Source organism: Antechinus flavipes, chromosome 3, assembly GCF_016432865.1.
Source record: "Antechinus flavipes isolate AdamAnt ecotype Samford, QLD, Australia chromosome 3, AdamAnt_v2, whole genome shotgun sequence".
NCBI classification, from domain to species: Eukaryota; Metazoa; Chordata; class Mammalia; order Dasyuromorphia; family Dasyuridae; genus Antechinus; species Antechinus flavipes.
Window position 1 is genome coordinate 595879698 of NC_067400.1, and position 15582 is coordinate 595895279.

The 15582-nt window shown below is 34.4% G+C and overlaps 1 protein-coding gene across 3 annotated transcripts in view; it reads right to left on the reverse strand.

The window, feature by feature from the left end:
• UBE4B (ubiquitination factor E4B) overlaps window positions 1-15582 on the reverse strand; it is a 134313-nt gene that overhangs the window by 65322 nt on the left and 53409 nt on the right. For all 3 annotated transcript variants that reach the window (XM_051988602.1, XM_051988601.1, XM_051988600.1), the window contains exons 3-4: window positions 11045-11180; window positions 9237-9324 (exon numbers count right to left, since the gene is read on the reverse strand). In XM_051988602.1, the coding sequence (XP_051844562.1) occupies window positions 9237-9324; window positions 11045-11180 (224 nt within the window). The remainder of the gene's footprint in view (window positions 1-9236; window positions 9325-11044; window positions 11181-15582) is intronic.

The following is a 15582-nucleotide window of genomic DNA, read 5'->3' on the forward strand; positions in this document are numbered from 1 at the left end:
TTGCACTAGTTTTAAGGGATGACCATGTTATACAACTCAGTCACAATAAATCTGTACGTTAGCAATACCAATCTCCATCTTTTTTAGTCATATATCCTTACATTTTAGGCTTAGTAAAGCAGATTTCTTTAACCCAAATGAAAGACATTAAATTAACCCCAATTAAATATTATTATTACTTTCAACTGAACACCCTAACCTATCAATACCGTTTTAATCCTGAGAGTTATCTAGCCCATAATCTATTCTTCCTAGCTTTTTGTCACCTGTAAATTTGCATGTATGGCTTTATACAAAAGTCACTGATAAAAATACTCAACAGTACAAACCAAGCTTGGTCCCTGGGGAAATAAATTAGAGACCTCCTTCCCAGCTGTCACTGAAACATGAATGTCTTCTCTTTGGGCTCAGTACCTCAGCCAATTCTCAAGAGATCCAACTGTACCATAATCTAGTTCAAATCTCTCCATCCTATTCACAGGAATATGAGACTCTGTTAATGCTTTGCTGAAATCTAGATACCATTCTCATATTTGCAAATCCAAGACCTCTACCCAAAAACGGAATGAAGTTAAATTAAACAATTTGTTGCGAAACCAGGCTAAATTTGTGATCACAGCTCCCTTTCCTAGATGTTCATTGAACATTTCTTTAATAAAACATTCTAGAATTTTGAAAGCAATCAAAATCAGCTCAGAGAATGCAGACTCTAATCTTCCCTTTTCTGAAAATAAGCACAACATCTATCCTTTTCCAGATCTTCAGCACCTCTCCTAATCTCTACAATACTTTAAAGATCATGGATAGTACCTCAGCTAATACAGAACTTAGCTAGTTCTTTCAGTGTTTTGAGCTCAGTGATTTGAATTAGTCAAAAAAGTTTTTTTATTGTCTGTATTATCTTGGGCTTCAGCTCCCAATATGCCATTTTGTTCTATTCTTTCCAAGCTTTCTCCTTAGCAGAAGAAACAGAAGCAAAATAAGTCTTTTGCCTTATTCACCCAAGCAAGGGTCCTCTTCCTTCCTTTCTGATGCTCTACTTCCTGAATACAATTAAAAGGGCCCTTTCTGTTGTTTTTGGCTGTCTGTTATAGCTTCAAGTGATTCTAAGATTTACAACTCTTAATGTTACCCACAAAGGACAAGGACAAGTTTTTGTATTCATCCTTGTTACCTGTCATAGTTTCTATTAATTATTAATATTTTAGAAAAATATTACTTAACCAATGATCCTTATACATCCAGATCAGTTAAAATTTTCTTGAATAAAATCTATGCAGTCAAGAATAGAAGGACCATAGAAACTGGGGAAAAACTTTCACAATCTCTCAGAAAGAATGTGACTGGGCTGAAATTTTGAAATTTTGCTGTGATATAGGAAAGGATGAATTGGTTGATTTAGAAAAACATGGAAAGACTTATGAAAGAAAATGCTATTCACTATCAGAGAAACAGAGGACAAGTGGAAATAAAAAAGTATGGCCTTAGACATATGTGTATAAATGAATATAAGTATATTTACAGATATCTATGTATATATGCCTCTTTTTCCACTTAAAGCATCCTTCTCATATGAAAGAGAGATAGACAGACCGACTGACATGTTTAATTGTAGCCTTCTTTGTGGGAGGGAAGGGAAAAAAATTAAATTAAAGCCTACACAGCAGAGAACAAAAGAAAACCTAGAAGGAGGCAATGAGGAACTGGGAAGCTTTGAAAATAATGTGTTGTATTTTTTAAATAGCTTTCTTTGAAATGGAAATTTATTGTTTTATATTGAATCCTCTCATGTTCTGCTCTGTGCACATGGCAACGTTTTCTTTTGTTTTTTCATTTCCTTTTCTCATTTGATATTTGTTTAAAATAAATAAAAAAACCCGAAAGTGAAATAAATGGTGCTTCTTTCATGAAGTTTGTATCAGGAAACTCCTCAGAGAAAGAAACAAAGTGAGAAGGGATGCAGATTCTAGTACTGTCTCAACTTTTTTCATTTTATCTGCAATGCAAAGCTATAGCCCAGGACATAAAGTAAAATGCTTAACAAATGCTGGCTACTTAGGGAAAAGTATTTTTTCAGAATAACTTCCCAATTTCATGGCAAAGTGGACAATGACAATTTCACTCCCTTTGGAAACAGAATATACAACATTAAAGTATCTATCCACAAAGACCTAGCTGATTTACTCCCCTTAATTGTGGTGTATGAGGATTCTGAAGAGGGTTAGAAAAGTCACAGGATAAGCAGAATCAAGAAACTCAGAGACTTCCTTAAGAATTGACAAAGGAGGTAACATTCCTAAAATCCCTCCCCATTCCCTAAATGACTCAGGGAAGCCAATAGTTTCCTGCCTCCTCTAATGAATCTTGCTTCTATTCTATAATGATAGTAAGAAAAGAGAATCCAAATACAGACCCAAGTATGGTAGCCTTCCTTCTGAAAAAAATTATTTTTCCTGAGGGGGTGGGGGTGGAATTGGGAAGCAGTATATGTGTGAGAGATAAACATTTATATAGTTCATACGATGTGCCAAGCATGGTGCTAAGTGCTTCTCAAAGATTATCTCATTTAATTCACACAACAGCTGCATTGGAATTCAGGTCTTCCTGGCTCCAGGTTCATTATTCTATCCATTGCATCCATCACCTGCTGCTTCAGCATTTATTAGTTCATTTCTTAATCATTTCCTTTGTGCTTTCAGATCAAAAGGCACAATTACTTTTTTTTTTCAAAATAAAGATGTAATTATCTCAGAATAAAAAATTAATATAAATATAAGCTTGATCAATGTAGAAGGAGAGAAGGAAGACTTGGCTTCTTCTACAATTTTCCTGTAACAATTTGCCCTTTTGTTTCATCATAGACACTATAGTTCCCAGTCCTCCCCACACTCCAAGACAAAGGCAAATAATTTTTCATGCTTTTATCTCTAGCACTTAAAATTTCTTACATCAGACTGCATTAAAATAAATTTGATGCCCACAGAGGTGAGTGTAAAGAACAGAAGGGGGCAGGGAGAGAAAGAAAACTAAGAAATGGATTTCTACGTATAACCTATTTATGGCAGCATAAGTTTAAAAAGTTGCAAAAGTATTCTGCCAAGATTCAACATCAATGACATAACATTGGGTAGTACAGAGAGTGCCAGGTTGTTCAAGTCTGTGACAGCAGAGCAAAACCTTAGCAAAGGTAATCAGTAAAATTACTTTATAAATATTTTGAATGCAGGCCCAATAATGGACCTTGTCTTTTGTCTAAATGTTAACCTAGGTAAGTTCAAAAGGGATCATCACCAGATTATTTATGGAGGAGTAATTCTTTTCTATGACAATAACCTTAAAGACCCATTTGACAAACTCAAATTGAGTCCTCAGTTAAAGCATTTTATGTTGTGGACTCATTTGGTTTTGGTTTTGTCTGAAGTTAAATTGGTAATAATCTTTAAAAACTAAATTAGCAACCAGACTAAGCCAATTTTCTCTGAGACTGTGATGATCCTCATGGATGGGATGTTTCAAGAAAGGTGAGAAAGATTTGGACAAGGTGGCGTGCCTCCAGAACACTGAAGGGATTCATGTCACAAAAGGGCAGTTACTGAAACAGACATTTACTCTGGAGAAGGGAAGATGGAAGGAGGTGGCCATGGTATCTGTGTTTATGGGAATTACCATGTGCAGATAGCATGGCACAGTGGGGAGAAAGTTAGTCTCAAGTCTTAATTCACCCAAGTCACTTAACCTCTCCCAGCTCTAAGTAATTTTTCAAAACTACCCTTTGCATTGGGAGAGGTAGTTTAAAGTTTAAAGTCATTAATGGAGCTCTCAAAATTTTGCACATGAAATCCAATCTTGTTTTCTCCTATTTAATTCTAAACTCAACTGTCTTTTTAAAGTGCTGCATCTATGTACACACACATGATTGTTGGAGATTATTCATTTAACCATCTCACATAACCTGAAAAAGAGACATTCTTCATCCACTTGGCTTTTCCTATATAGATAAAAATGCAAAGATCATTTGAGTGAATGAATATGTAGTATCCAGGAGGGTCCACGCTTCATATAACCAGAACCTGGTCATGACAGAACATATGAAGAAATTATCTATCTATAAGGAGTCTGGTTTCAACCTAAGTCAATATGGACTCTCTCTTCCATGATAGTGGTAAATGGCAAATATACAGGGGTTTTATGTGCCTCATGTGAAACTAATGATCAGAGGACCTCTCTGATACTGTATCTTTCAAAGTATCTAACAGAATTTTCATGTACAAATGAGAGGGGGGGGGGGGAGATCTTATTTTTAAAGATAGATGTTTTTGAATAATCAACAATGAATGAGCCCAGTGGGACCTTGTCTACTACAAAGCTTTCCATCAATGTGTGATTTCCTAATTATGCAGCCTCCAATAAAGATTTTCTCTATGGATGTTTAGCACATCCTGGATTGTGGTATTGCAATCAGAGTGTGGTTCAATGTTACCTGATGGTTAAAAAGAATTGGCTATAAAAATATGAGCAAACTATGTAGTAGATTTACTTCTTCTCGGCAATACATTGATCCAAAACAATTCCAAAAGAATTGAGACAGAAAATGGCATCTACATCAAGAGAAAGAACTATGGAGAGTGAATTAGGATTGACACATACTACTTTTACTTTTTTTTGATTTGCTTTTTCTTTCTCATGGTTTTTCCCTTTTATTCTGATTTTTCTTTCACAACATGACCAATATGGAAAAATAAAATTTTAAAAATCTGCAAATCTTTTCCATTTTTCATTTGTATATTATGTTCCTTCCAGCTATCCCTGAATTCTACTGGGATTTATGGGATCTATTTCTTCAAACTGGTTTTATGTTTCATTATTTCTATTTTGAGTCACACACACACACACACACACACACACACACACACACACACACACACACACACACACACAGAGTTACTCCTGGTCAGATCTCTTTGTACCAAAATAGAAGTCTGCTGGCTTAAACACTTTCTAGGTTCTTTTTAATTCCTTTCTTAGTTGAACTGGCTTGTTTTTTGTTTTTTGGGGTTTTTTTTTTTAATTACATATAATGATCCATCAAGCTTGTCTTCCATTTCTATCCTATTTTTCATCATCATTAACTCTTTAAAAATAGGTTGGGTTGCAGTTGTTTAAATACATGTCATATTTTCCATTTTCATTTTTTTTCTTCTACCTTTGAATTAACTATGATCTTTGCTTCAAGTGGTCTGGATTATACTAAAACTACTGATTCAGAAACAACCCACCCAACATTAATCATTTCCAGTCTTAGGTTATGCAAGATATCCTTTCCACAAGGCTTAATGTCTTTTCTCTATGATTACTTTCAAATTATTTTGTATACAACTGATGTGTACCCAGTTACTTGTGACTGTGAGCTCCATGAAGGCAGGGACTGGTTTTTGACTTTCTTTGCATTCCCAGTGCTCAGCATAGTGCATGGTTCATAATAAGTTCTTATTAAATACTAATAGACTTACTGTCATAAACTATGACATTTTCATTTTTAAAAATATTTTACTTTTATATTTTAAAAAATTTAAAAATATTTGGAATTCTCTATGCCTGATACTTTTAAATAATTTTCTTCAACTAAACATGAAGGAGTTTAAGCACAAGATTCTAAATAATAAAAATATCTTGGGTCTCTCTCATTCTTTACAAAGGAAATTTATTTTTCACCCTTTTGGACTGTTCTCACTTTTGCCACCATCTGATATGTACACATATGTTCATCGGATTTGAGGGGCTGATTGAAGTCTTTTATAAATCTCTCATTCACCCTTTTCAGTAGCTGTTAGTACATAACACAGTTACCTAATTGGTGGATTTTGGTTTGGTTTGATTATGTTAGAAGAGAGGAAAACAAAGAATTGTCCAATAGAGACCCCCAGAATTTTAGAAAGCAGATTTCAATGTAGCAGGGAAAAGCAAGGGAGGGCTCATGAACTAAAATTTTACAATTTTAAAATCGTAAGGAGGGATGAGAAACTCACAAAAATAAAGTCTTGAAGACTTAAAAAAAAAAATTCCATAAAGAGAAAATGTGGAGATGTATGTGAAACACAGATGTTATAAGTAAGTAATGATAAATTAAACATTTTTAAAACACATAAAAACATAGAATCAAGGGCAGATTACGAAGTATAAAACCTCATGCTTAAAAAATACTGCAAATTTTGCAAAGAAGTTTCTGTAGATTATCTTGTTTGACTGTAACAATATGCTGTTATCATCCCCATTTTGCAAATGGAGATATGAAAGAGTGGAAAGATTCCGTGACATTGCCAAGGTCACACAGGTAGCAATATGTAGAGCATTATCCAAATCCAAGTCTTCCCAACTCTATATCTACTTCTCTCTTCACTTCTATTTCTCATACATGGACAATGTACACATGAATAAAAAGATCACAGAATGGGCCAGGAGTACTAATCTGATTCAAGAACAATGATTTAAGATTGAAGAGCAATGTGAAAGGCAAGAAATTTATTCAAGAAGATGTGGGGTTCCTATTTAAGATGAATTAATACAAAGCTAAAGGACGGAGAAAAGAAATCAGAGCAATTTTTATTTTATTTTATTTTTATTTTGAGTCTGTTTTCAATTTAAAACAAACAAACAAACAAACCAGAAAACAGAGCTCTGGATTAAAAAGAACAGACTAAAAATGAACAATATAAAAAGAGAAACCCAAGCTAAGCAGGACAGCAGTAAGAGGAAACAATAACTGCTTGTAGAAGGGCATAAGCTCCTAGGCACAGGTGAACAGGTGAAGGAATGGTTGGAAATATGGATGAGCTGCTGCCTCTGCTTCCCACTGAGAAAGTGGGGTGGGGTTGCAGTGCCATGGGAGAAGGGTAAAGTGCCTTCATTTTCAGAAAATGGGTAGAAGGATTTGCGAGACACAAGTTGCTATGGTTGACTGGGATTCTTGGCAAAATTGGAAAATGTCTTACATGAGAGTTCCTTAGTGAATCTCTAGAAAAGAAAGTGGTAATCACACAAAGAGCTAGCAGGACTTTGTGATGAACATCCTAAGTCTTTTCTAATAGGCTTCCTACATAGGGAGTTTAGGAGAATGATAGATGCAATAGATTTGGTTTTTACAAAGCATTTAAAAAAAAAACTTTGTGCTGTTTTAGTGAGGAGACATGCATGTAGGCTGGGTGACAAATTGAAATGGCTGGCTGGGGACAAGAATTATTATTAATGATTCAATGTCAATGGATGGATGGGTCTTTACAATACTTGCCAGTGCTTATTAAGGGCCTAAAGACAAAAGCAGCAGGTTTATCTATTGTTCAGGTGATAATGATGAAAGCCATCAATTGAGAGAGTATATAAAAGAGGAAAGATCAAAAAAAAAAAAAAATCTGACAATTTAGAATATATAGTCAAATCCAGTGGGACAAAATGTAATAGGAATAAATGTAAAATCTATACTAGTATAAAAAAAAAAGAAAGAAAAAAGAACTCTAAAAGCCAAAAATGGAGTAGGCAATGCTAAACAATAGTTTTTTGGGTTCAGTTTTTTTTTTTTTTTAAATGAAAAACTCCAGAGAACTTTAGTGGACTATAACTCAACATGAAGTAGCACTACGATATAGCAGCTCAATAAGCTAAAGCAATTTCAGGAAACAACAGGAGAGGAATTGTGCCCAGATTAAAGAAGCTCATCCTCTTATTGTCCTTTGCTTAGATAAGACCTTATCTGAAGGACTGATGTGTTCAGGTCTCACAAGTTGAATAGTCACAGAAATAGTAAAGGACTTTGGGAAGAGGATACTGACAGAATCATGACAGCAGATGCTAAGTAATGGGCCGTCACACAGACCAAGGACTGGTACTGGTTTTTCTTGGCCCCCATGGAGAAAATGAGCACCAAACTTGCAGAAGGACAGTCAAGCTTAATAGCAGGAAAAATTTCCTACAATTAGAGCTCTCCTAAAATGGAATAGACTGCACATTCCTTGATCAGGAGCAGCCTTCAAATAAAGGTTGTACTTTATGGTCTTCAAATTCAATGACTATGTGCTTAAATTGAAACATTCCATAGCTCTAAGTACAATTAGTATACTGGAAGGAAGATATAAGAAATTACCCATTATAACTATTTGGCAGATACCTTTTAAAGTTTTTTTAAAAATATTTTTATTTGAAGTTTTGAATTCTAAATTCTATTCCTCATTCCCACCCTGAGACCATAAACAATCAGATACAGGTTATACATGTACAATCATGTAAAACATTTCTATATTAGTCATTTTGTAGAAGAAGATTCAAATTTTTTTTAAATGAAAGAAAGTAAAAAACAGTATGCTTATGCTTCAGTCTGCATGCAATCAATATCAGTTCTTTCCCTGGAGGTAGATAGCATGCTTTATCATTAGTCCTTTGGGATTGTCTTGAATCACTGTATTGCTGAGAGTCATACACAGTTCTTCATCAAACAATATCATAATACTTAAATTTGGTAGATGATGTGAATATATTTACCGGGTATAAACTGTCACTGAAAGAAATGTTTCCTTTTTCACAAACAAAAGTGATTCAGTTATCAAAATATGAATCAACACATACTTTCAAACAGGACTCCTAAAAAGGAAACCTCTTTCTAATAAAAGGGCCTCATCAGTTTCTCTTCTACCTACTGTACCTTCCTCAGAAACTTCAGTAAGTTGAATAATCATGACATCAACATTTCTTCTATTTTGCTATTACATCCCATCAACTATATACCCAGCCTTGATTCTCCATCTGCTTCCTCACATTATGGTAATGGAAATTACACATCAGTCTGTTCACGTGAGCAAGAAGTTAACTTGCAAAAGCGAACTTATTTACTCATCAAAGGACTTACATTAATCAAATAGAAGCCTGAAGTCTAGAAATTCTAACTGGGAAGGGACTTCAGATGTTAGAAAGCCCAACCCAAGCATGAATGCCCTCCATGTCATCTACATGCTATCTTTAGATTTCCAAGGATAGAGACCACACCAGCTTCCGAAACAGCCTGTTCTGGGAAAGGATATGCATTAAATGCTCTTCTAACAAGGCATATTGCGCCATTCCAATATTTTTTCACAAAAGTAACTGATTAAGAGGAGCTGTGGTTATGTTATGTGTTTTTCCCCCCAATTCTATATAAAAGATATGACATATAATACAGAAAAGCTAATGAACACACTGGATTTTTTACCAACCTTATCAGAGAGAGTCCTTTTTTCTCTGCGATCATTTTCATCAACCTCCATGTTTTCAATTCCTGAATCTACATCCACCTGGGACATGCTTTAAGTAGAAATAAAAACAATTAACACTAGAAGGACGATTGTTTAATCCCACTTTTACCTGGGAAAATGTTTAAATGAAAAAGAAAATTACTTAGATAAAACAATTAAAAGGAGAACAGGAAGATTTAGAAGGACCTGTGGCCATTAACAACAATGAGCAGTGAACTTTTTTTTTTTGCTGAGGCAATTGGGATTAAGTGACTTGCCCAGGGTCACAGCACTTGGAATTATTAAGTGTCTGAGACCAGATTTTAACTCGGGCCCTCCTGACTTCAGGGCTGGTGCTCTATCCATTGCGTCACCTGGCTGCCCCCAAGCAGTAAACATTTTTAAAGTTCATTTCTTGTTTTCAATATTACATTAAAATTGAAGCAGACTTAAAATTGTTTACATTCTTATTTTCATTTTATCTGAGAAAAATGACTGAACATTTGGACTTCCTAAATTTATCTACTTACCAAAAAAATTTAACCTTCCTAGTAGCTGTTAAACAAATGCATGTTGATTGAGGCTCCTAGCTCTTCTTCACACAATTATATAGATTGCCCACTCACATTTCTAAGCACATTATAAAACTAAAACATGGTTAAGAATATAGATATAGATATATAGATATGTGAGTGAACATAATAAATTAGTGATAAGGAGACACTTAGGTGTATAATGGATAGAGCACTAGACTTGGAATCAAAAAGACCCAAGTTCAAATCTTGCTTTATTCTTAATTAGTTGACTCTTGTTCAGTTGTTTTTTTAGTCGTGTCCAATTTTTCATAACCCCATTTATTTGTTCATTTGTTTTTTGGCAAAGATACTAAAATGTCTGCCCTTTCTTCTCCAGCCCATTTTATATATGAGGCAAACAGGGAGAAGTGGCTTGGACAGTGTCTCATAAATAGGAAGTATCTGAGACTGTATTTGAACTCTTAACCTAGGCCTGGAGCTCTAACCATTGCACTCTACCCAGTTGCTCCATGTGACTGAGCAACTAACATTTAATTTCACTCAGCCTCAAGCTTCCTCAATTGTAAAATGATGGTGATAATAACAACATCTATTTAATAGAATCAACTGAAATAATATGTAAATTTCTTAGAAATTCATCATACAAACATATTCCCCACTAATTTTCACCCTTCTGCATATCTTAATGAACTCAAGTAATTTAATTAACTTTTCCTCACTTCAAAATCAATTTAACCAGGCATCATATTGTCAGTATTGCCTGATAGGTATTGAAATCTTACAGTCCCAAATACTTTTAAATTTCCAATTGACTTGGATATTGGACAATTCCCCAACATTCAGTACTAGTTTGAGTCTGATAAGTAAGAATCATCTATCTCTACCTAATTAAAATGCTTACCTAGATATGCCAGTTCTAAGAAAAAGAAAAAGACATATATAGAGGAAGCCACTAACAGAATTATTACCATTTCCAATACACAAAAGTAATTCTAACATGCAAAATTAAAAAAAAAAAAACTTACTATAACGCTTGAGATGTTGTAATGGTTAAGAGAGAAGATTTTGTTCATTATCATTTTCTCATAATAAGTAGGATCTTTCACTATCTTTTCAAACATTTACCAGAAGCACTACTAATTGCATACACATGTATCTGAGAGTTCTGAGAGGAAACAAGGCAGTGAGTTTAAGGACAATGATTTGGTATTTCCCATAATACAATAACTTTGTGTAAAATCTGCCTTTTACTACCTTTTCTCACAGGAGACACTGTCGATATCCATGCTCTGGGACCGTGAGAGAGACTGCGACTGTGTTTCAAGGCTATTAGAAGGTGAACTGCTGAGCGAACTGACTCCTTCACTGCTCTGGCTTCGATGCGCGACTCCTAAAAAAAACAAGAATATAAATATACAATGTTAAAATAGCAAGAGAGCTTCACCACTTTCATTCAAACTGTTGTAAAATTCAACAATGAAGAAATTTCTATCAAGAACTTTCTACTGTCATTTTTTGTAGAAGTAAAGAACTAAAGCCAAAGATGTAGATGCCCACTGCCTGGGAGGTGAGAAAATAAATTGTGATCCATGAATATAATGGAATAAGAAAAGCTGTGCATTAAGAAATGATGAATGGGACAAAAACAAAAACCTGGGAAGATTTATATGAACTGATAAAGGTTGAAGTAAAAAAATAACAACAAAAAAACCCAATATACAGAACGGCTATAATTATGTAAGCACAAAGAAAAATTATAACTACTGAAAGTTAATATCAAAAAAATAGAAAGAAGCTGGGTCCCAAAGAAGAGAAATGAGAAGACCCTGCCCCCTGTCCTTTCCAAGTGTGAGGGGCCATTGATATTAGAAACACTTGTCAGATTTTTTTTTTCAATGTACTATGATCATCTTTGGTAATTTTTTTCTCTTTATTTTCTTTCTTTTTTAAATAAATTCTTCATAATATGGAATGTCTTTCTGGAAGGCAGGATATAGGAGAAAATTTAATATAAAAATAAAATGTATTACATAAAAACTTATTATTTCAAGAAAGAATTATTAAATTCTGTCACCTCAATCAATAATCATTGCAATAACCCAAGAAAATCTAAAGGTGTCATTAGCACCACTATTATTCAAATATTACATTAGAAATGTTAAATTTAACAATAAGAGAAGAAAAAGAAATTGAAGGAATTAGAGTTGACAATGAGGCAACAGATGATATGATGACTTGGAGAATCAATTAAAAAAACTACTTAAAATAATTAACAAATTTAGCAAATTTGTAGGATATAAAATAAACCCGCACAAATCACCAACATTTCTATATATTACCAACAAAGCATAGAAACAAGAGAAAGAAAGAAATTACATTTAAAATTAATGTAGTCGATATAAAATTTTGGGGAGTCTACCTGTCAAGACAAACCCAGGAACTTTAAACACAATTACAAACATTTTTTACACAAATAAAATCAGATCTAACAAACTGGAAAAGTATCAACTATTCATGAGTAGGCTGAATGAATATAACATAAATTACAATTCTACCTAAATTCATCTATTTGTTCAGTGCCAAACCAATCAAAATGCCAAAAAATTATTTCAGAGAGCTAGCAAAAACAAAATGCACCTAGAAGAATAAAAGATCAAAAATATCAAAAGAATTAATGGAAAAAAAATTACAAAGGAGGGTATGGCCTAGCCATACCAGACCTAAAACTGTATTACAACATGGCAGATATCAAAACCATCAGATCAGTGGAACAGGTTAGATACACAACATGCAATAGTCAATGATTATAGTAATCTACTATTTGATAAATCCAAAGACTCCAGCTTCTGAGATAAGAACTCACTATCTGACAAAAATTGCTGGGAAAACTGAAAAATAGTATGGCAGAAACTAGACAAAGACCAACATCTCACACCCTATCCCAAGATAAAATCAAAATGGGTTCATGATTTAGACATAAAGGAGGTACTATGGGCAAATTGGGAGAGCAAGGGATAGTTTACCTGTCAGATCTTTGGAGAAAGGAAGAATTTATGACTAAAGATATACTAGCGAGCATTATGAAATGCAAAATGAATTAATTTGGATTACATTAAATTAAAAAGTTTTGCACAAACAAAATTAGTGTAGCCAAGATTAGAAGCAGAAAGGTGAATAATAATTTTTATAGCCAGTATTCCTAACAAAGACATCATTTCTAAAATATATAAAGAATTGAGTCAAAATTATAAGAATACAATTATTCTTATAATTCAATCCCCAACTGATAATGGTCAAAGCATATGAACAGGCAATTTTCAGGAGAAGAAATTAAAGCTATCTATAATCATATGAAAAATGCTCTAAATTACTATTGATTAATTAAAACAACTTCGAGGTTCCACCTCATACCTATCAGATTGGCTAAGATGACAAGAAAAGATAAGGATAAATGTTGGAGGAATGTGGGAAAACTGGGATGACTAATACAGTTGGTAGAATTGTAAACTAATCTAGCCATTCTGGAGAACAATTTGGAATTATATTCAAAGGACTATAAAACTTTGTATACCCTTTGGTCTAGCAGCATGCTACTACTGAATCTATATCCCCAAGAGATCATAAAAGTGGGAAAATGACCCACATGTGCAAAAGTGTTTATAAGCAACTCTTTTTGTGGTGCCTAGAAAGACTTTTCGCCTCCCCCGACAGCAAGCAGTCTGATATAGGTTATAAATATATCATGATTTTGAACTTATTTTAATTACATTGTGAAAGAAAAAATCAGAACAAAGGGGAAAAACCATGAAAAAGAAAAAAACAAAAAAAAGTGAGGGTTTTTTTCATTTTTTTAATAGTTCTTTCTCTGAATGTGGATGGCAATTTCCATCCCAAGTCGGTTGGAATTGTTTTGTATCACTATATGCTGAGAAGAGCCAAGTCCATAATTGATCACATAATCTTGCTGTTACTGTGTACAATATTCTCCTATTTCTGCTCATTTCACTCAGCATCAGCTCATATCATTCTTTTTTTTTTTTTTAAATAATTTTTTATTGATAGAACGCATGCCAGGGTAATTTTTTACAGCATTATCCCTTGCATTCATTTCTGTTCTGATTTTTCCCCTCCCTCCCTCCACCCCTTCCCCCAGATGGCAAGAGTCCTTTACATGTTGAATGGGTTGCAGTATATCCTAGATACAATATATGTGTGCAGAACCAAACAGTTTTCTTGTTGCACAGGGAGAATTGAATTCAGAAGGTATAAATAACCCAGGAGGAAAAACATAAATGCAAGCAGTTTATATTCATTTCCAGTGTTCTTTCTCTGGGTGTAGCTGCTTCTGTCCATCTTTGATCAATTAAGGCTCTCTTTATCAAAGAGATCCACTTCCATCAGAATACATCCTCAAACAGTATCATTGTTGAGGTATATAATGATCTCCTGGTTCTGCTCATTTCACTCAGCATCAGTTCATGTAAGTCTCGCCAGTCCTCTCTGTATTCATCCTGCTGGTCGTTCCTTACAGAACAATAATATTCCATAACGTTCATATACCACAATTTACTCAACCATTCTCCAATTGATGGACATCCTTTCATTTTCCAGCTTCTGGCTACTTACAAACAGGGCCGCCACAAATATTTTGGCACATACAGGTCCCTTTCCTTTCTTTAGTATCTCTTTGGGGTATAAGCCCAGTCAGCTCATATCATTCTTTACAGGCTTTTTAGAAATCAGCCAGCTCAACATTTCTTAGAGAACAGTAATATTGCCTTACATTCATATACCATGACTTATACAACCATTCTCTAATTGATGAACATCCACTCATTTTTCATTTTTTTTGCCACCACAAAAAGAGATGCTAGAAACATTTTTGCATGTGGGTTCTTTCTTCACTTTTATGATCTCTGGGATACAGATGAATGTTGAAAACTCTTTAAAAAAAAAAAAACACTATTAACTAAAAAAGAAAAAAAAGGGAAGTATAAGACAAGAAAACAGAAATACAGAAATGACAAAAGATACTTCTCTAATGTGACTTTTCCTACCCTCACTCTGCTAACATGTTCATTTAATATCTCGTACTTAGATTATCACAAGAGCCTTCTGACTGGCTCCTCCTATTCAAATGACTTCTGACATTCTTATTCAATAGACTCCTTTCCTATTACATCTGCGATCAAATAGCCTTTTAAGTCATATACAACCTGGCCCCAACCTATGTTCCTGGTCTCCCTGGACCTTATCCATACTGTCCAGCAGTGTGCTCTCTCCAAAGCTACCGATGACCTCTTAGATGCCAAACCCATTGGTCTTTTCTCATTCTTCATTCTCATTGACTTTGCGGCAGCTTTTGACACTGTTGAGCTCTCTCCTCCCTGTTACTCTCTTCTCTCTAGGTTTTCAGGACACCACTCTCCCTGTTTTCCTCCTGCCTTCTCAGTTTCTTTTGTTATATCCTCATCCATACCAAGTCCTCTAATGAGAGCTCTGTCCAGGACTCTTTTCTCAGTTTATACTATTTCACTTGGTGATCTCATCAGCTCCCATGGACAAAACTACTATCTCTATGTTGATGATTCTCTGTCCCAAATGCTCTGCTGACCTCCGATCAAACATCTTCAAACGCCTTTCAGACATTTCAAACTGGATATCCAGTAGACATCTTACATTCAGAATGTCCCAGATCTCATTATCTTTCCTTAATCCCCACCCCCATTCCTACTACCTTTTCTATGAATGTAGAGGGCATCTCTCAGGCTTGAAACCCAGTTATTTTAGAC